The 18,658-nt window shown below is 53.7% G+C and overlaps 3 protein-coding genes across 3 annotated transcripts in view; 2 read left to right on the forward strand and 1 right to left on the reverse strand.

The window, feature by feature from the left end:
* Nos3 (nitric oxide synthase 3) overlaps window positions 1-7,566 on the forward strand; it is a 20,133-nt gene extending 12,567 nt beyond the window's left edge. Inside the window, exons 14-26 of the mRNA XM_021189254.2 lie at window positions 361-428; window positions 666-782; window positions 884-1,058; window positions 2,846-2,978; window positions 3,112-3,190; window positions 3,330-3,517; window positions 4,018-4,190; window positions 4,505-4,715; window positions 4,795-4,882; window positions 5,626-5,747; window positions 6,287-6,435; window positions 6,557-6,751; window positions 6,845-7,566. Coding sequence (XP_021044913.1) covers window positions 361-428; window positions 666-782; window positions 884-1,058; window positions 2,846-2,978; window positions 3,112-3,190; window positions 3,330-3,517; window positions 4,018-4,190; window positions 4,505-4,715; window positions 4,795-4,882; window positions 5,626-5,747; window positions 6,287-6,435; window positions 6,557-6,751; window positions 6,845-7,006 — 1,860 coding nt within the window. The 3' untranslated portion in view covers window positions 7,007-7,566. The remainder of the gene's footprint in view (window positions 1-360; window positions 429-665; window positions 783-883; window positions 1,059-2,845; window positions 2,979-3,111; window positions 3,191-3,329; window positions 3,518-4,017; window positions 4,191-4,504; window positions 4,716-4,794; window positions 4,883-5,625; window positions 5,748-6,286; window positions 6,436-6,556; window positions 6,752-6,844) is intronic.
* On the reverse strand, window positions 7,415-15,205 carry Atg9b (autophagy related 9B). The gene is made up of 14 exons (XM_021191367.1): window positions 14,432-15,205; window positions 14,267-14,310; window positions 14,081-14,145; window positions 13,542-13,703; window positions 12,883-13,024; window positions 10,711-11,465; window positions 10,393-10,549; window positions 9,934-10,113; window positions 9,322-9,558; window positions 9,016-9,149; window positions 8,761-8,857; window positions 8,494-8,617; window positions 8,271-8,411; window positions 7,415-8,119 (listed from the first exon to the last, which is right to left on the reverse strand). Exons 1-13 carry the CDS (start codon window positions 14,976-14,978, stop codon window positions 8,287-8,289), a joined length of 2,769 nt encoding a protein of 922 aa, XP_021047026.1. The 5' UTR covers window positions 14,979-15,205; the 3' UTR covers window positions 7,415-8,119; window positions 8,271-8,286.
* Window positions 15,206-17,579: 2,374 nt separating this feature from the next.
* Window positions 17,580-18,658, forward strand: part of Abcb8 (ATP binding cassette subfamily B member 8) — a 16,102-nt gene continuing 15,023 nt past the window's right edge. Inside the window, exon 1 of the mRNA XM_021189942.1 lies at window positions 17,580-17,995. Coding sequence (XP_021045601.1) covers window positions 17,901-17,995 — 95 coding nt within the window. The 5' untranslated portion in view covers window positions 17,580-17,900. The remainder of the gene's footprint in view (window positions 17,996-18,658) is intronic.

An 18,658-nucleotide genomic window follows, 5' to 3' on the forward strand; every position in this document is an offset into this window, starting at 1 on the left:
ATATACACACACATACACACACACATACACACACACATACACACACATATACACACATACACACACATACATACACACATACACACACACATACACACACATACACACACACATACACACACATACACACACATACACACACATACACAAACACACACACAGTTAAGTGCCAAGAAAGAATAAGACTAGGCTTTCTGTTTACTTTATACACCTCTGTAGTGTGGTTTTTCGAAAGGCAAGCTTTGGAATTTTCAAAACAGGAGTTACTGGTGAAGACTAATAAGAGCCAGGCAGCCTGGTTTTAAGTTCCTGTACAGTGTAAAATAAAACTAACCGCCATGCCAACTCTTCCCTGCACAGAGCTTTGCAGCAGCACTCATGGAAATGTCAGGCCCGTACAACAGCTCCCCTAGGCCTGAGCAGCACAAGTGAGTAGGAGAGAGGGGACAAGGGGCATCTGGAGACACCGAAGCAGTGGTCTCGGGGACCTTACCCTCCTCTCTTAAGGTTTTCCCAACAAGCTAGAAAGCAGAGAGCATGGGGCCTCCACCCCCACAGCCCTTCCTTCTCACCCCAGGAGTAGAAAACCCAAAACTATTCCCTGGCTGGGCCAGGGCCAGTTCCCCAGTTCCTTGTGACACCCTGTCTTTATCCTCTCTTGCCAGGAGCTACAAAATCCGATTCAACAGCGTCTCCTGCTCAGACCCACTGGTATCCTCTTGGCGGCGCAAGAGGAAGGAGTCTAGCAACACAGACAGTGCAGGAGCCCTGGGCACCCTCAGGTTGGGGGTCCTCACTAAGGAGGGTGAATGGGAGAGGCCAACTTTACCTGGGTAAACTTGGGCTGGCATGGGGATTCCAGCACCGGCTCCCTGGACCACAGGTTCTGTGTGTTTGGGTTGGGCTCCCGAGCATACCCGCACTTCTGTGCCTTCGCTCGAGCGGTGGACACAAGGCTGGAGGAGCTGGGAGGGGAGCGACTACTGCAGCTGGGCCAAGGTGATGAGCTCTGTGGCCAGGAGGAGGCTTTCCGAGGCTGGGCCCAGGCCGCTTTCCAGGTGAGCTCCCCCGTGCCCTGTATCTAACTGGGTCGGCGCCATGGCCTGACTCGGACCCACCTGAGATGTCTCTTCCTGGCTTTTGTAGTTGAAAGCTGAAATGCTGAGGCTGGAGACTCACTGACTTCCTAATCTGCTTCTCTGGTCATTCATTCCCTGTTCCTTTCCAACTGTGCCTTCATTGGCTACTCCATAGCTAGCTCTTCCAGAATTAGCCCCAAGTAGTGGACAACCGGTCCTACCAACAGGAATGCTACACAAAGCCAGAAACACAGAAAAGAGTAGAGGAAGGGCCTACAGTCATAAGCTGGCGCTAAGAGCAGGAACACAAAGGGAAAAGGTCAGGGCATCAGGGTCCCTTCCCACAGCAGCCAATAAGGAGGAAGAAAGGGCACCCAGAGGATCAGAGGTCAGGGCTGAAGCTGAGCCTAGAGACCAGCCCAGGTACCTGGCCTAGAGGACTAGTTCTCCCACAGAGGTATCCCAGGGAACTTCCTCAGGGAATCGTCACCTTGATGCTTCCCACTTGGTGCAGGGATCCCCCACATCTGTCTGTCTGTCCATCTGGGACTCAGTTTTAGCTAGTCAGGATGCAAGACAAGAAGGGGGGCTTCTTTAGAGGTGGGAGAGCTTAAAGGAGAAGGTTAATATTTAGAAATGAAAACTAGGACATCGGAGCCAGAGAATACAGGCAAATGGAGATGCTGGGAGTTTCTGAGCCAGGTGAGACCACAGCATGAAGTTTTGGTGAGATGATACAGATGATGGAAACATCTGAGAAGCAGGACCACGGGCTCACTGGGACCATAGCAGTGGGGAATCTGAAGGAAGGGAGAGGACCAAGGAAGGAAGGAAGAGATATAAGGCTGCACATCCTAGAAAAGAAACAGTAACAGCCTGAAGATAGGACCCAGCCCACCATGGGCCAAGGAAGGAAGGAAGAGATAAAAGGCTGCACACCCTAGAAAAGAAACAGTAACAGCCTGGAAACAGGACCCAGCCCATCACAGAGCCCTGGATCTCAAGGCTGAGAGAACAAACTGCTGGTCAGCTTTTCCCTGACCAAAAGCAGACAAAGCAGGCTCCCTACACCTCTCACGGGAAGACAGTGCTGGCCCTCTGCATACTGTGCTAAGAGCTTTGCACAACGTACCTCAAATGGGGCTGGGCTGTAGTTCAAGTGGTGGCACTCGCCCTGGGTTCCACCCTTGGTATTACAAGTGTAGTTATACATTTGTGTAAGGCCAGCACTTGGAAGGTAGAAGCAGGAGGATTAGGAGTTCAAGGCCATCTTTTCTACATAGCAAGTTGGAGGCCAGCCTGGTCTACAAAAGACCCTGCCTCTAAAAATGAAAGTATCTTTTCCGGAACGTCATGAGGGATCAAGATGAGAAACTAAAACACCTAAGATGTTAGGTACGGAAAGATCCAGTGCAGGTCTGAGTTCATAGTTGCCTTTACTGTCTAACTGCGCTCCCAGGGACCGACGGACGGGGTCAGTACTCAGACAGGTATGGCAAGTCAGGGTCCCCATAATAGCAGCCAAGTGAGCTAGAAAATAAGGAGCCATCATCAACAGCAGCCACAGGCCCGGGTTCTTACAACTTCATCCTCCATCTTGCTAATTCGGGCGCTAACCCCACAGCTAGGGATCAGGCTTACAATGGACAGAGATCGCTGGGTGGCTGGAAGGTCAAGCCCTGCCTCCCGTGAGACGCCCTCCCCCACTTCTCACTGAGGCTGCCTGATGGCAAGCAGCCTTAGACCATCACCTACTCATCCCTCAGGCTGCCTGTGAAACCTTCTGTGTGGGAGAAGATGCCAAAGCTGCTGCCCAAGATATCTTCAGCCCCAAACGCAGCTGGAAGCGCCAGAGGTACCGGCTGAGTACCCAGGCTGAGAGCCTGCAGTTACTACCAGGTACAACCCTGACCTCAATCTGACCTCAACTGACCTTGCTGAGTGTGTGTGTGTGTGGGGGGGGTCCTAGGATTCTCCCTCACAAGCCAGGACCCCCTCGGTTGCTCAAGCCCCTTCACCATCTGCTTCCCAGGACTGACTCATGTGCACAGGCGAAAGATGTTCCAGGCTACAATCCTCTCTGTGGAAAACCTACAGAGCAGCAAATCCACGTGAGGAACATAGCTCTCCCCACTCTCCTCCGTATTAGGATCCCTCTTCATTCAGAATATAGCCCCTTCCTTCTCCCATGTTCTTCCTTCCTCCTTGCTGGCCTCTGACCTCAATAACTGCCTCCCTCCACACCCCTAGCCGAGCCACAATCCTGGTGCGTCTAGACACCGGTGGCCAGGAGGGACTGCAGTACCAGCCAGGGGACCACATAGGTGTGTGCCCACCCAACCGTCCTGGCCTAGTGGAGGCGCTGCTGAGCCGAGTGGAGGACCCTCCGCCATCCGCAGAACCTGTGGCCGTGGAGCAGCTGGAGAAAGGCAGCCCTGGTGAGGGTCAGGCTGGGGTAGGAGAGTGAGAGCCCGCTGCCTCCTGGCACAGGACTGCCACGCTGCCACGCTGCCGCAGCCCTGCTTTCCACCTGGGCGCTACCTGGACCTAGCTGCCACGTCAGCCAGGGTGGCCTTGTTGCATATGGTCCTTTCCCAGAACCTACCAGGCACCCTAAAAGCCTTCTCCCACAGCCTCTGCCTCCCCACAGTCTAATTTCTCTACAGTTGGCCTATCTTTCCCCAAAACAGTGCCTGGAATTAAGATAACTTGGTGGGGATAAGGGTGGAGAAGATGGGACTAGCCTAGCCCAGCCAGGGTTCCCCAAACATACCAAGGCTGCACAGACAATCCCATGCCACCATTCAAGGACAGATTTTTCCAATAAGACACAGTGACTCGTGGTTAGCCCTGCCCTCCCCCCCAAGAGTCAACATCAGCTCAGACCATTCAGCCCCAGTGGGCCCCACCCTCAGAGCTCTCTGTGCACCACCCCTAGGTGGCCCTCCCCCCGGCTGGGTACGGGACCCCCGGCTACCCCCATGTACGCTGCGGCAGGCTCTCACCTACTTCCTGGACATCACCTCCCCACCCAGTCCTCGCCTCCTTCGACTGCTCAGCACCCTGGCAGAGGAGTCCAGCGAACAGCAGGAGCTAGAGGCTCTCAGCCAGGTGCGAGTCCTATCAGGAAGCCCCTGGAGCAGGACTAGAGGAGGATAAGTAGGGGGATATCACATGGCAGGAAATCCCCTGCGCATACCAGGTCTTCTGGACTTGCCTCGCCTAGCCAATACACCCAGTACTTTAAGACCTGTTTCCAGGCCGACCCAATTCATGTTTGGGTGCTGAGGGTCTTCAAGTAGAGTGTGTTGGCCTGAACTGAGCATGGATGGATGCTAAGGACACTCAGCTAGGTAGAGGGCATTCTGGGAGGGTAGGTCACTCTGAGGACGGTGGGGCGCTCAGCTCAGCACATCTGCCCCCAGGACCCCCGGCGCTACGAAGAGTGGAAGTGGTTCAGCTGCCCCACACTGCTAGAGGTGCTGGAACAATTTCCTTCAGTGGCACTGCCTGCCCCGCTGATCCTCACCCAGCTGCCCCTGCTCCAGCCCCGGTACTACTCTGTCAGTTCAGCACCCAGCGCCCACCCGGGAGAGATCCACCTCACCATAGCTGTGCTGGCATACAGAACCCAGGGTGAGGCTGGGAGCAGGACGAGCCTAGTCTTGGCCAGGCTAGGACAGAACTCTGAATGATTTCTTTTCCTAACCCCTAGATGGGCTGGGCCCTCTGCACTACGGCGTCTGCTCCACATGGATGAGCCAGCTCAAGGCGGGAGACCCAGTGCCCTGCTTCATCAGGGGGTGAGGGGGCCTCTTGGGTAGGGAAGGGCAACTACAAGAGGTTGTCTGTGTCCAGACAGGGGTGAGAAACTGCTATCTATATACATGGCAGGGACACGTGAGAAATGTGTGTGTGTGCATGGGGGCAGGGGTCACACAGTATCAGCTGGTAATTACTGAAAGCCTATTGTTACATCAAGAATGGTGGCTCTTTGGGTCACTTACCAACTACAGCTGAGCTCTCAAAGCTTTGGTGCAGAGTCCTGACCCTGAAGCCACAACTACCAGCAGCAACATAAATTAGACAGTAGCCCTGCTGATTGGTGAAAGAGTGGTCCCAGCACGATTCTCTAGGTCCTTGGCTAACACCCGTGTTAAAAGGCTTGGCTTCTGTAAGGCACGGTGGTAAAAAGAAAGAACGAAAGAAAGAGAGAGAGAGAGAGAGAGAGAGAGAGAGAGAGACTGACTGACTGACTCAGCCAGGCAGTGATATTGCACGCCTTTAAACCCAACATTTGGAGTCAGAGGCAGGCAGATCTGAGTTCGAGGCCAGCCTGGTCTACAGAGTGAGTTCCAGGACAGCCAGGGCTCCACAGAGAAACCTGGTCTGGAAAAAAACAAAAAACAATCAATCAATCAAACAAACAAATGAGACTCATTTGTCATTGGTCCTTGGGCTTTCCTGTCTGTACAGCCATAGCTTTGTTGATATGTCATGGGTGATGGACGATGTAAAGCGATCTTAATGGACTCTCTCTGGCTAGGGCTCCCTCCTTCCGGCTGCCACCTGATCCTAACTTGCCCTGCATCCTGGTGGGCCCGGGGACTGGCATTGCACCCTTCAGGGGATTCTGGCAAGACAGACTACATGACATTGAGATCAAAGGTGAGGCTGGGCTAAGGGTGACCTGCAAGTCAGAAGGGAGCCAAGCAGAAACGACCATAAAAGAAACTAGGCCCAAAGGTGAAAAGAAACGTATTTAATCCTCGGCATATAGTAGGCTTTAAAATGGATTAAGGATATAGAAGGGAGGGGCAGGGCAGGAATTCAAACAGGAAACAACTCCAGGTCGATTGCTTACGAAGTCAGAATGCCTCTGGGGTGGTGCAATCTATTAACTGACAGGCAGAGAGGTGTCAATCAAAGTGGTTGTGTGGGATAGGACTGGAGCAGGAAAAAGACCTGGGATATCACGCAAGGCCATGGGTACAGAATTGAGTCCAGTAGAGCAGTTTCCTTCTATAAATCAAAGGTGTGCAAGGGTCTGGGCGCCAAGCATCCTATTTTGCCCCGAGGGACTGAACAGACAAGATAGTGGTTGCTCCAAGCCAAAAGTCTGGCTGGCACCCTGAATGGCCTGGAGGTGGGGTTACCAGGACTGTTCCAGAGGAAGGGGCCCTCCCAAACCTCCATGTTGCTCACAGGGCTACAACCTGCCCCCATGACTTTGGTGTTTGGCTGCCGATGCTCCCAGCTGGACCATCTTTACCGGGACGAGGTATTGGACGCCCAGCAGCGTGGGGTGTTTGGACAAGTCCTCACCGCCTTTTCCAGGGATCCTGGCAGCCCCAAGGTACCTGGGGCGGGTGTGGAGAGGGCGTGACAAGGCCTTTCCCAAGCCCCGCCCCTCCCAAGCCCATCCTACCCGGGCACGCCCCTGGCCTGGGCGGTCTCACAGCAAGGCCCGCCCCTAGACCTACGTGCAAGACCTCCTGAGGACAGAGCTGGCCGCGGAGGTTCACCGTGTGCTGTGCCTCGAGCAAGGACATATGTTTGTCTGCGGCGATGTCACTATGGCAACCAGCGTCCTGCAAACCGTGCAGCGAATTCTAGCAACAGAGGGCGGCATGGAGCTGGATGAAGCCGGTGACGTCATCGGCGTGCTGCGGGTGCGAAAGGGCAGACCTGGCCGGGCTAGGGTAGATCTACGCTGGCAGCTCCTGTTCAGGTTCTGATCCATTGAATTCTTTTCCTCCCCGCAGGATCAGCAACGCTACCACGAGGACATTTTCGGACTCACGTTGCGCACCCAGGAGGTGACAAGCCGCATACGCACCCAGAGCTTTTCTTTGCAGGAGCGACAGCTGAGGGGCGCAGTGCCCTGGTCCTTTGACCCACCTGGCCCAGAAACGCCTGGTTCCTGACAGTCTTCCTCCCCTCCAGTTCCCGGAGAGAGGGATTGTGTCACTTCGTTCGGTTGACCAAGGCTAGCCACCCTCTCTCAAGAATGCCTACAGCATTGGTTGCGAGGCTGCCGATTTAAGAACTCTCTTCTCGCTCCAGTTTACCTAGACTGGGGGGGGGGGGTCGGCCTAAATCTTGAAGGTTCCTCGGGCTGTGGTAGTTAGGGCATCCTACTGCCCTCTTCGTATGCTTTGATGGACTGTAGACTCTCTCTCTCTCTCTCTCTCTCTCTCTCTCTCTCTCTCTCTCTCTGGAGTATCTTACGTTTAAAGTCTAAGTCATCCCGGTATTTATTGAAAAATTATCATAAAAGACCATGCCAGATGCCCAACCCAAATCTTGTGAATTCCAATGATTGAAAAAGAGACTTGTTCAATGCTTTAATGTGTAAAGATGTCGGGATAATAACTCTTTCACAGTGAATCCCAGACACCTCTCTGTAACCCAGTACTGTGGGAAAAAAGTTTCTAACCAGGGATTGACAGTTCTGCGCTTGAGTGAACAGGTGCAGCCCTCAGCTTCCAAGAGTGGGGCATGCCAGACATTCCCATGGCAAAGATGTGCAGCTCAGCCGTGAGCAATTTCTGCTGCTTGTTTCGTACAGGATGAGGAGTCCCACCCACTTCCTCCTGCTATCACAGCAGTGCTGACGTCCAAAACCAGCAGCCCTCTCTGGTTTTTCCACTCACCCGTCTCCATATTCCCCACCCCTAGTCCCACAGGAACTCAAAGGGGAGGTCGACAGGAACAACTTCCCTAACACTGAGTTCAACCATGCCTGGGCCCTGGCCCCACCTTGAGGCCACTGGGGTCCTTCCCAGGCAACTGCTCCACAACCAACCAGGCTAGTGTCCTCTTATCCTTACTTGTGGGGCCCATCTGTAGGCTACCTCAGCTCACAATCATCTCCTACGTTTTCACTGTTCTCAGGGCAAGCCCCTCTTTGACTCCCAGATATGGTCAAATAAAATATCCTGGGCCTGTCATCGGAAATAGGCATGGAGCTCAGAAGATGGCTTCAAGTGTCCTTCTATGCCACCCATCAAATTTCCTGCAGCTGGAAAAGCCAGAACCTGTAAGAGGAAAGGACTGTCAGCAAGCCTTCCAGGCACCTAGAGGCTGCCCTACCACCCCAGATCTAATTAGTATTTCCACCCACCAAACCTGGCCCCAAGCTAGTTTCCTTATCCTGGCCTGCTTAGCCCCCATGTGGGCAATACCGACCTGAGATACCCCTCAGTCAGTGCAGGGAGCCTGTTAGGGGCTCCTTCTGGGTGTCGGTGGTCTCCTGGAAACCCTTTGGGAACAGATTCTGGGCCCTCTGGGTGCCCCACTGTTGTCTTGGGCTAGAAGCAGGACTGGAGCCTGGAGATAAATGTCACTGGGTGAGCGTGCCATGATGCGCAAGAAACACGAGGATCATGCTCCCATCCCCTACACTCCTCACCATCACTTGACCAAGATGGCTTCTCCTCATCAGGTGAGCCTGGTTGTGAAGGGCTGGACCAGGGCCTGGATGGGGAGGAAGCTGAAGCCTCTCCCCATAGTTCTTGTTGCTGCTGTTGATGAAGCTAGATGGTGGAAGAAGGAGGAGCATGAGGACGGGGACTCCCTCATATGTGGGGGCTCACAGTTCCCGGTAAGAAACCTTTAGATTCCGCCCCGTTCCCACCATTCACTTCATTCGCCTTCTTCCCATAGTCCCTCTACACACCTGATGTAGGTAAATGGCATGGAGACTCATCTCAGCAGAGACCAGCTCTGGGAGCTGGGCCAGCTTCTGGCCCCCGGTGCCTCCTGGGGACACACAGCTAAAACAAGATGTATCCAGTTAAGACTCAGCCCCCTCACAGAGGAAGGCAGCCCAGGCTTCACCGCACCTTCCAAGTCCCCTCAGCACCCTAGTACCCTCTCCCAGAGAATCACCACCAATCCAGACTCCCCTGCATCTCGGGCCTCCACCTCTTACCTGGGGTCCTGGACCATTCGTGAGATAGAGGCAAGGAGGCTGGCTGTGGCTGCAGCAGGGCAGGGAGCTGTGGGACTCAGGTCCCTCTGGGGTGGGCGGGGATTTACCAAGAGGTTGGCAAGGAAGGCTTCTGGCTGAACAAAGAGAGCCAAAGAGTGGAGAAAGGGATAAGGGGAGTCCAAAGGAGGGCAGATATATATATATATAATAGGTTGAGCCTGGCTGCCAGGGTAACGCATAAAGTTAGGAATGCCAGGGACAGATGGAGGGTGGCAAGAGCAAAGCGTAGGCAGGCGTGGGACTTACCAGAGGGGATGTACAGTCACTGAGCACCCCTGGAGTGGGGGGGCTCCGAGTCGAAGGAGCTCCCCAGGCAGCTGCATCTTGTTGTACCCGGCCCCGAAGGTGTCCAAGGAACTTAGAGCTGTGCCCTGGTGGCTGCCATTGTGGGTGTGCCAGGGAGAACCGCATTAAGGAGAGTTCCGTCTTTCCATCCTCTGCACGCTGAGAGAGTGAGGCCTCTGTCTGTCCCTCTGAAAGCCACTGCAAGGAAGGGAGTCCTTCTGGTGTTAGGGACACCAAGACTCAGCTAGGCAGGGTGACAAATACTGCCCCATAGATGAAGGCTGCGATGGGAACTCTTTAAAGATTGTCCAGGAGTAGGACATTTGAGCTAGCTTTGAATGTTTGCTCCTCTGTGCAGTCCTAGTTCCTAAGACAAGACAAGCCTACACTCCACTCTCCCACCACCTAGCCCTTGTGTGTGTGTGGGGGGGGCAATCTTTGCTCCCATTTATCATCTTTTTTTTTTTTTTTTAATAATATACCAGCAAAGGGCTCTATAAGCCTGACAAGCTTCAGTGAAGCAAGCAAATGCCTGTCCAATACAACTTCTTAAGGTCAGAGAAGGGCTCTAACCTGAGGATGCCCGTGGCGCTTCACATCCATTAATGCAAAAGAACAGATGTCCCCAACACCAGCCACATCCACAGTGAAGTGATGAAAAAAGTCAATAATCTCCAGGGCACGGGGGCGGAACCAGAAGAGCAGAAACAATGGGGTCAGGAGTGGAGACAGGAGCTCTTCCAGGAGGGAGACCTGAGGAAGCAGGGGTGAGGCTGAGCAGAGATCGTACAGAGGACCCATATTCCAGATGAAGGCTGCGATGGGAAGCTACAAGTGAGGGTCAAGAGCCTCCAGAACACTCTCTAAGATCTGAAGATTCCAACCACTCATTCCAAAGCCGCCTCATGGACACACATACGCACACATCACCACCACTCCCACTCCGCCCGCCCATGTGACCCACAACTTCTCCCAGACGAATCATCTGTATAGAGCCTATTCCATAGCCTCCCTGCAGGCCCGGGTACTCACTGCTCGGTACTGAAGCAGCTGCGCCATCTGCCAGTAAGAGCTGGCCCGAGCACCCGCTGCACCAGACTCCTCTGGGAGGTAATGCATGTGCGCCAGGGCCGCCTGCAGCAGGAGCTGGGAGGAACGCCCCTGGCATTGCTCTTCTGGAATGAAGGACCTGGAGGGCGGGCAGGATGTGGGGTGAGGAATGTGATTAGGAGGCCCAGCAGGTGGGACGCAGGGCTGATGCGCGCTGACGGTGACAGCTAAGGTTTGCTAAGGGAAAGGTCAGAGAAGGGGCACACACCGATATCTCCTCCCAGATATGTGCCATCTAACCTGGCCACAGTGGCTGTGACCCCGAGCGCCGTCATGGTAGTGAGCACGTGCTCCACGGCCAACACGTCCTCATCGTAGATGGTGAGCACTAGCAGCGCGGCAAAGAGAGCTCCGGAGAAGAAGACCAGCTGGCGGGCCAGCAGCGCGCGCAGGGGAGCGGGAGGCTCGGCTGCGCGCAGGAAGGCGGCGGCTGGCCGGTAGGCGCGGCCCAGGCGCGCACGCAGCTCGTGCGGCAGCTCGTTAAAGTGGCGAAGCTGCAGGCGGGCCAGGCGGGACCAGCGGCGCGCCCCGAAGGCGCCGGGCTCGCGCCGCAGCAGCTCCACGTGGCTGTAGAAGGCGTGCAGTACCTGCCAGGCCAGCACCAGCGGGCTCAGGGCCAAGTTCACGGCGGCCAGCAGCAGCACCGTGCGCCGCCAGCGGGTGGCCAGGACGCCCCGGAGGTCGCTGCGCTTGTAGGCTTCGGGAAGCTCCCAGCCCCCGCGGAAGAGTGAGAAGGGACCGCGGAAGAGCAGCAAGTCCACGTTGAGCGCCAGGCCGCGGCTGAGGAAGGCAGCGCTGCCCCCCCAGGGCAGCGGGCAGCGGGCAGGCAGCAGACCCTTGTTGGCCAACGCTACCTGGTAGTTGGTGTAGCGCAGGATGCGATGATGGACGTCTAGTTCTGTCAGCGGCCGCGGCTGCACGCACAGCCCACCGCTCCTCTGCAGTTCCAGGAGGCGAGACTGCACCTCGGCCCAGGGTATCGAGCTGAGCTCCTCCTGAGGAGAGAGGACAGGGAAGCCTAGGGACCAGTATCCCCCTCCACAGAGACACACAACCTCCATGACTCACTGAGCTGCCTGCGAACTCCAGCCCTGGTGGCCTACTTCCCCATCATTAGGTTGTGACTTCTTCTAGACCTTCTACAAGCAGAAGCGCTTCTCTGTTCTTTCTGCCCCTTCTCAATCATTCTGCTCATCACTTCCATTAGCCATTAGTCAGTGATAGGCTTCCTGCTGACAACTCTTAAGTGGACTTCTGGGACTGGGACCTGGCTTCCTTTCTTGAGCCCCCTTCACCCCCACATATAAAAGAATGAGACAGCCGGGCTTGGTGGCACACGCCTTTAATCCCAGCACTCGGGAGGCAGAGACAGGCAGATTTCTGAGTTCCAGGCCAGCCTGGTTTACAAATTTACAAAGTCAGTTCCAGGACAGCCAGGGCTACACAGAGAAACCCTGTCTCGAAAAACCAAAAAAAAAAAAAAAAAAAAGAAAGAAAGAAAGAATGAGACATCTTCTCCTATCCTCGCTGCTTTCTGCCTGAGCAAACTTACGGCAACAGCGCACACCCCCCAACCTCAAGGCCACTTTGTACAATCACTTGATTAGCTTTCACACAACTCTGCTTGTGTGTGTCTGTGGGGACAGAATGCTCCCATACTTCATTTGGAGAGACCCATGTGAGCTGCAAGCCTCACTTTAGCCCAGTCTCCCCAGTCCAGTTATTTCCTCAGGACCAGCCTCCACAGCTCCCCTGCCCAGCATCTTCCCCTCTGCTGGAGGACAGAGAAAAGGACCAGCAAGAGGAAGGCGAAGGATGGGCCCCATTGCCCCAGCACTGGCTGTGCCTGGTGCCTCCCTACTCTAATGGCTCAGAACATCCAAGGGAAAGCAAGATATGGGGACCGATATCCTAACAAAATCTTAGGGACAAAACTAGAAGGAACATGACTGGGGGGATAATGAAGAGGCCAAGAGAGTGGCTTTCATTCCAGGTGCCCTAGAAGGCTCTATTTCCGGCAAGCAAGCCGGGCCCCACTGCCTGCAGGCATCCAGGTTTTCCTCACTTCCTGCCCAGAGGCTTGAGTAGCCCGCCCCTCACCCTGGCCTGACCTTCCTCAACCAATCAGGATGCCTCCTGATCTAGAAAGCCAGTGACAGCCTTTCCTATAAACAGCCATTGTTTTTACCACCCACATGTGACTGTAAGTCACTGTCATGACCCATCAAGTGACGGATGCTTCACACAGGTTAGATCCAAGTTTGCTAAGTGCCTGAACCTGCCTCCTGACAGTACTCCGGGCCCAGGGCAGTATCATTCAGCTTCCATCTTTCTGCTCTTCTTAGTGGGTCTTTCCATCTGTATGGCCCCACTCTCTCCTGTCCAGTGCCCATAATGTCACAGCAGGCTTACTGGGGGAATGTGCAGGGCCTCCCTGTAAAACACCTGGATGTCCCAGTAGCTGAAGAGGTTGCAGACCGAGCGAAGCAGTTGGAACAGCCAGAAGCCAGCAGCCAGGACCAGGAGGAAGACCAATAGGGGACTGCTGTGGATCCTGCAAGAGGTTGGACAGGAAGGGTAACATAAAGGTGGGAAATGAACAGAAAGACCATGGTCGCAGAGGGGCTGAGGAGCCCTTAAGGAGTGCCCACAAGGTCAACACAATGACATTCGTGCCCTCTGCTGTTTGTATTCTCAGTCTCCCATGGGTGTACAGTGGGCTATGTCACATCATTCCGACAGTTCATGTAGCCTGCACTTGTGCATTCCTAAGTTTTAAAGTTGTCCCCAAGGCTAGGAACGTGGCTGTGTAGTACTGCGCTTGCCCGCCCGGCATGTCAGAAGGCCTAGGTTTGCTCCCCAGCACCAAAAGCAAAGTTTCCTCACATTAATTTCTACTAAGGCCAATAGGAATGGGACTCGGAACTCAGGCCTCTGAGATCCCCAGCCGTCCTGGGGTATGGTTTTAAACACTGAGAATTGATCTAGGCCAAGAGGCAGTCTGGGGAGGTCCCTTTCTTCCTATCCTTTTGTGACCTTACTCCAGAGGCAGCCACTAGATTGTCACTTACTTCTCTGCACACTGGGCCGAGGGTAGAATGGCATCTGACAAGGTCACTTTGCTGTGCAATGGTCCAGGTCTTGTATGGTTCTTTGGTTGGTTGTTGAAGAGAACATTGTAATCCACGCAGCGAAGGAGGAACGTTGTGAAGGTGACAATGAAAATGAACTGTCTGAGGGGAGGATGCAGGAGAGGTCTGCTCAGGCTAGGGGCATGACAGACTCCTAGCCCAGTCACCAGACAGGCTGCAGCTCTATTTGGCCCCCTGACCCTTCAGAGCCCCAAGCCTCACACTGAAAAGAAGAGCTGGGGCATAGCTCAGTTGACAAGAGTCTGCCTAGCATATGAAGCCGGATTTCATCTCCAGCACCACATAAACTGGGTACAGTACTGTGCCTGTAATTCTAGCACATAGGAGGTAGAGGCAGGAGGAACAGGAATTCAAGTCTAGCCTAGGGTACATGAGACCCTGGATCAAAAGTAAATAAAGCAGAACAAACACTAAACTCAAGAAGAGAGCAGCGCTCAGGGGTAGGACTGGCTTCTCACCCCAGCTGGAAGAGATCCTCCAGCAGGATACAGGCAAAGCCACTCCGCTGATGATAGCTGTAGATGTGGCAAATTTGTCAAGAAATTTGCCTAAGCCTGAGGACTCTTCCTGGAGAAACTTCCCCACTCTTCCCTGCCCCACAGTCCCCCCACCAGGTCCCTCTGCATGCTGGGCACAAAGGATATCTTGGTGAAAAAACTGTCCAGGTTCTGGATGTGGTGCCAGGAACCTGGGCACGGAGAAACAGTGTCAGGACTTGGTCCCATTCGTGATTAATTTCTCTATCAAACCCAAACCCGCCTCGACACCCCCCCCAACCCACCCAACCTCCCGCATACCCACACACTCACCGCGGAGTCCTTCAGGTACATGAAGCAAGGGTTGGTGGTCCTCCCCATGGATGGGGGAGTCTTGAGACCCCTCAGGGTCACAGTCCTCTAGCCGTTCATAGTCCTGCTCAGGGATCAGAGGGCCTATCCGCAGCCCAGGATGGTCCTGGGGGCGCGGGCAGGAGGGAGGGGGAGTGGCCGAGGCCAGGGGTGGGGTGGAGTGGGACCCCCACGAGGGGGAAGCAGAGGTGTGTATCATTGTGGGATGGGCCTGCGTTGAGGGTGTGGCCGGGGTGGGTAAGGCATTGTGTGGAGGCTGAGAAGCCCCTGCCTCCTGAATCACCGGGCAGGGAGACCCTGAGGCAGGAGGGAACACTGAAGAGGAGCAGCTTCTTGTGCGAGGGGCAGGGGACAGAGAGAAGACAGAGAGCCTCCCTCCCCCAATTCCCCGACATGGAGAAGCAGGCAGTGGCAGTGCCATAGGGAGCAGAGGCACTGAGCTGGGCCCCAAGTCTCCCCACCGCCCCCGCGGCCTCCTGCTCCCCCCCCACCCCGTTCGTCTCACCATCAGGCCGCAGCTTCTCTTGAGAGGTTGAAGAGTCTGGACTGCTGTTGTTTCCACAGAGGTCTGTGAAGCTGAGCAGAGACTTCAACAAGGACCAGGACAACAACAGCACTAGGTGACTCAGGCTGGGCAGGCCTCAGGCATGCCAGCCCTCAGCCACCTGTGTGATCACTCACACTCCTTGCAGGGCAACCTGGGGCCCAAGCCCCGTGCCTGGGACGGACACCAGTTTGGGAGGCAGGGGTTCAAGAGCTATTGGGATTAGAAGAGACGAGAGACGCCTATCATCTCTGCTTTCAGGCCTCGAGGGCACAAGTGGTAAAGGCAAGGCAGCCGCCACAAAAATAATACGCACAGAGAGCAAAATCCTATCAGAGGGCTCTAGAGTGCACAGACAGAAGAGTGAAGCTCTCGTCCCTACAGTTACACTCCCTTCCTGTCACACCTGTGGGCACCGGTCAGTAGAGAATGATTTAAAGCCACATGCCCAAAAAGGTGGTCCATTCAGATTTCCCAGCACTTAGGAGGAGACAGAAGCAGCAGGATCAGGAGTCTGAAACCATTCTGGGCAACATCTGACCCTATCTTTAAAAAAAACAAAAAAACAAAAAAAACAAAAAACTATATATTTCCTTTCTCTGAATGAAAGAGGACAGACTCTGTGGTTAGCCAGGAGAAAACAAGGAGTGCTAGCCATCTAGGATTGGAGCAGTTATTTGAGGAGCTTGAGGAGAAAAGGCTTGTTCCTTGAAAGTTCCACTATATCTTCTTTTATCCTCTGGAACCCTGATAGACTCTTCTCCATATCCTGACCTGGTGTCGGGGCCTCCTGAGAAGCGTCAGCGCAGGAAGAGGCAGAGGCCTTGAAAGGATAATTTGGGTGTGCGGGGATGGACTGGCTCAGTTGAGTTCTTTGTTGTTGCCTCACCCGGGAGGAGGAGGCCCAGGTGGCTGGTCTGATGGCTTGCCCAACGCCATTCCCAAGGTCATGAGTCACCAAGTGCCCTACTGAAGCCCATGCCCGAGATACTGACTTATCGAACAGGTGTCAGGGCCTTCAGCGAGGAAAACAGTGCTTCCTGGAGCATTTCCTGGAGGAGCATGGAGGATCTCCATGGACCATCCCACAAGTTTAGCCCAGACGGCCTGATTTTCTTATATAACAAGAGTTCATGACTTCCATACTTTTGTGTCTGGGTAAGGCACAAAGCTATGCTTTGTGGCAAAATGGAATCCCAAGGAAGTGGGGAGGGGGGGTGGCAGGAAATTCCCATGATCTTTCTGAGGCCCCTAGAGAGAGAGGTTAAGTGTGGCTTTAACTTACCTCCCTCTGACATTACTCACATATAGTATATACTTGTTTAAGACTACCTCTACATACACCCTTATCTCCTCAGCCCCAAACTCAAGCAAATTCTGGCTCATTGCTCTGTCTAGTTTCACTCTACTCATTCCAGAGCATGCCTTTGCGACCCTCCGCTCAAGAAAAATTGAATCCGGGAAGCACCACCAATAAATGACAATGATACTGGTAACACTAACAATGTTCAAATGTCCAGATGGATTACCAGAGAGCAAATGTGAGCCGGAAACAGCGCCCCTTGGTGGACAGTGGACAATAGCGTGCCTTTCCCTGACAGATGCGTGGAGGGGAACGGGTATGAGTCAGAGCCACTCCCACCGAGAAGCCACAGCCCAGTGGAGGAGGCAGTTAAAAAAATAATTACAGAGAAGGCATAGTGATTCAAGGCTCTAATCCCAACAATGGGAAGGAAGGATGGCGAGTTCAAGACAAACCTAGGCTATAAAGAGAGTCTCAGCCGGGCGGTGGTGGCGCACGCCTTTAATCCCAGCACTCGGGAGGCAGAGACAGGTGGATTTCTGAGTTCGAGGACAGCCTGGTCTACAAAGTGAGTTCCAGGACAGCCGGGGCTATACAGAGAAACCCTGTCTCGAAAAACCAAAAAAAAAAAAAAAGAGTCTCAGGCTAGTCAGAGCTATGTAGCAGGTCTTGGGGGTACTTTGGGAGACAATTATAGTAAGAATAAGCTTAGCCCAACTGCTGCAAGAGCTATTCACTTTTGAGCTGGAAACTTAGGCCAGTGATTCGGACCCAAATGAAGAAGGAACCTAAAGGTTAGATTTTAGGTTGCACTTTGATTAACTACATGGCCTACATACTAATGATTCACGATAACTGTCAGTAGCAGGATCGCATAGGATCACATGCATTGAAAAACTTTAGTCTCAGCCGGGCGTGGTGGCGCACGCCTTTAATCCCAGCACTCGGGAGGCAGAGGCAGGCAGATTTCTGAGTTCGAGACCAGAGCCTGGTCTACAAAGTGAATTCCAGAACAGCCAGGGCTATACAGAGAAACTCTGTCTCGAAAAACCAAAACAAAACAAAAAACAGAAAAAAAAAAACTTTAGTCTCCAGGAGTTAGAGACTCAAGTGGTGGCATGTCACATGCATGTATGTTTTTGTTTGGTTTGGGTTGAGGGGTGTGTGTGTGTGTGTGTGTAATTTCTTTTTTTAACTCTCAGGTCTGTTTTCACTTATTCCTTCTCACGAAACCACCACTCTACACTGCCTGAAGATGCCAGGGAACATCGAGATTGTCTGGATCAACTCTAGAGAAATGGCTCAAGGTCAGAAGCGCCAGGACGTCCCCGAATGTGAGAATGAACGTCGCACAACCTCTGACTTTAGGCCACTGAGCAAATAGCTAGAGCCGCTTCTAATCGGTCCCGCCTACAGCCAACATCTTATCCAATCACAGCTTGCGACAAGTCTGATGTGTCTTTTCTCCAATCACCGCTGAGATGGGAAGAGGTTGTCGGGATGGGGCCATAGTGAACATGGAACCCTCGGTAGGATAAGTGTGAGATTGCCGTTACTGGCTGCCCCTATCTTATTGCCTCAACATGTTGGTGCACTTATTTCGGGTCGGAATCCGGGGTGGCCCAGTTCCAGGATGGTCGCTACAATCCCTGCGCTTCCAGACGTTCTCTGCCGCCAGGTAAAAAAAAAAAAACAACTCGGAGTAAAGGCCATTGACCACCGTCCGGCATCGCGCGGGGCCCGCCGGGAGATGTAGTTCCGGGTTCGCGCGGGGCTTGCAGGGAGATGTAGGCTAGCTCGGAGGGTGTGGAATGTCACTCTCCAGGGAATTGCTCAATTATTCATGATGCCGCGTGGGTGCCAGCAGGAGGCTCCGCAGGTCGGCATCCACTTGCGGTCAGGACTCAGCCGACTCCAGGGCGCTGGCCACACCCAGTCACCACTGCCCACTAAGGGGCGCCACTCGCAGCTCGCATCCGCTCTCTGGTAATCCACCTGGAGATCTGTAATTGGTGTCCATAGACATTTACTATTGATGGTGCTTCAGGATTAGCTGAAATAGTTTTAAATAATCAAAAGAGATACCTGAGCTGGCGAGATGATTTAGCAGGTAAAGGCACTTGCTACCAAGTCTGAAGACGTGGATTCTACTTGAGAACTCATGGTAGGAGATAATGCAGTTTCGGCAAATTATCCTCTTACTTCCACTATCCCAAACCCACTAAATAAATAAACACATACGTATATATTTTTTTAAAGATTTATTTATTTATTTATTATATGTAAGTACACTGTAGCTGTCTTCAGACACTCCAGAAGAGGGAGTCAGATCTTGTTACAG

The sequence above is a fragment of the Mus pahari genome, chromosome 2, assembly GCF_900095145.1.
Source record: "Mus pahari chromosome 2, PAHARI_EIJ_v1.1, whole genome shotgun sequence".
Lineage (NCBI taxonomy): Eukaryota > Metazoa > Chordata > Mammalia > Rodentia > Muridae > Mus > Mus pahari.

What these genes read in the sequence shown, in the direction of transcription:
- Atg9b (XM_021191367.1), bottom strand. Translation starts at nt 14,978, where the DNA reads ATGGTGAGACGAACGGGGTGGGGGGGGAGCAGGAGGCCGCGGGGGCGG. An exon ending in TCGGCCCAGTGTGCAGAGAA is followed by an intron (nt 13,025 to 13,541) that starts GTAAGTGACAAT and finishes AACCTCTTGCAG; the next exon opens with GATCCACAGCAGTCCCCTAT. An exon ending in CGAATGGTCCAGGACCCCAG is followed by an intron (nt 8,858 to 9,015) that starts GTAAGAGGTGGA and finishes ATCTTGTTTTAG; the next exon opens with CTGTGTGTCCCCAGGAGGCA.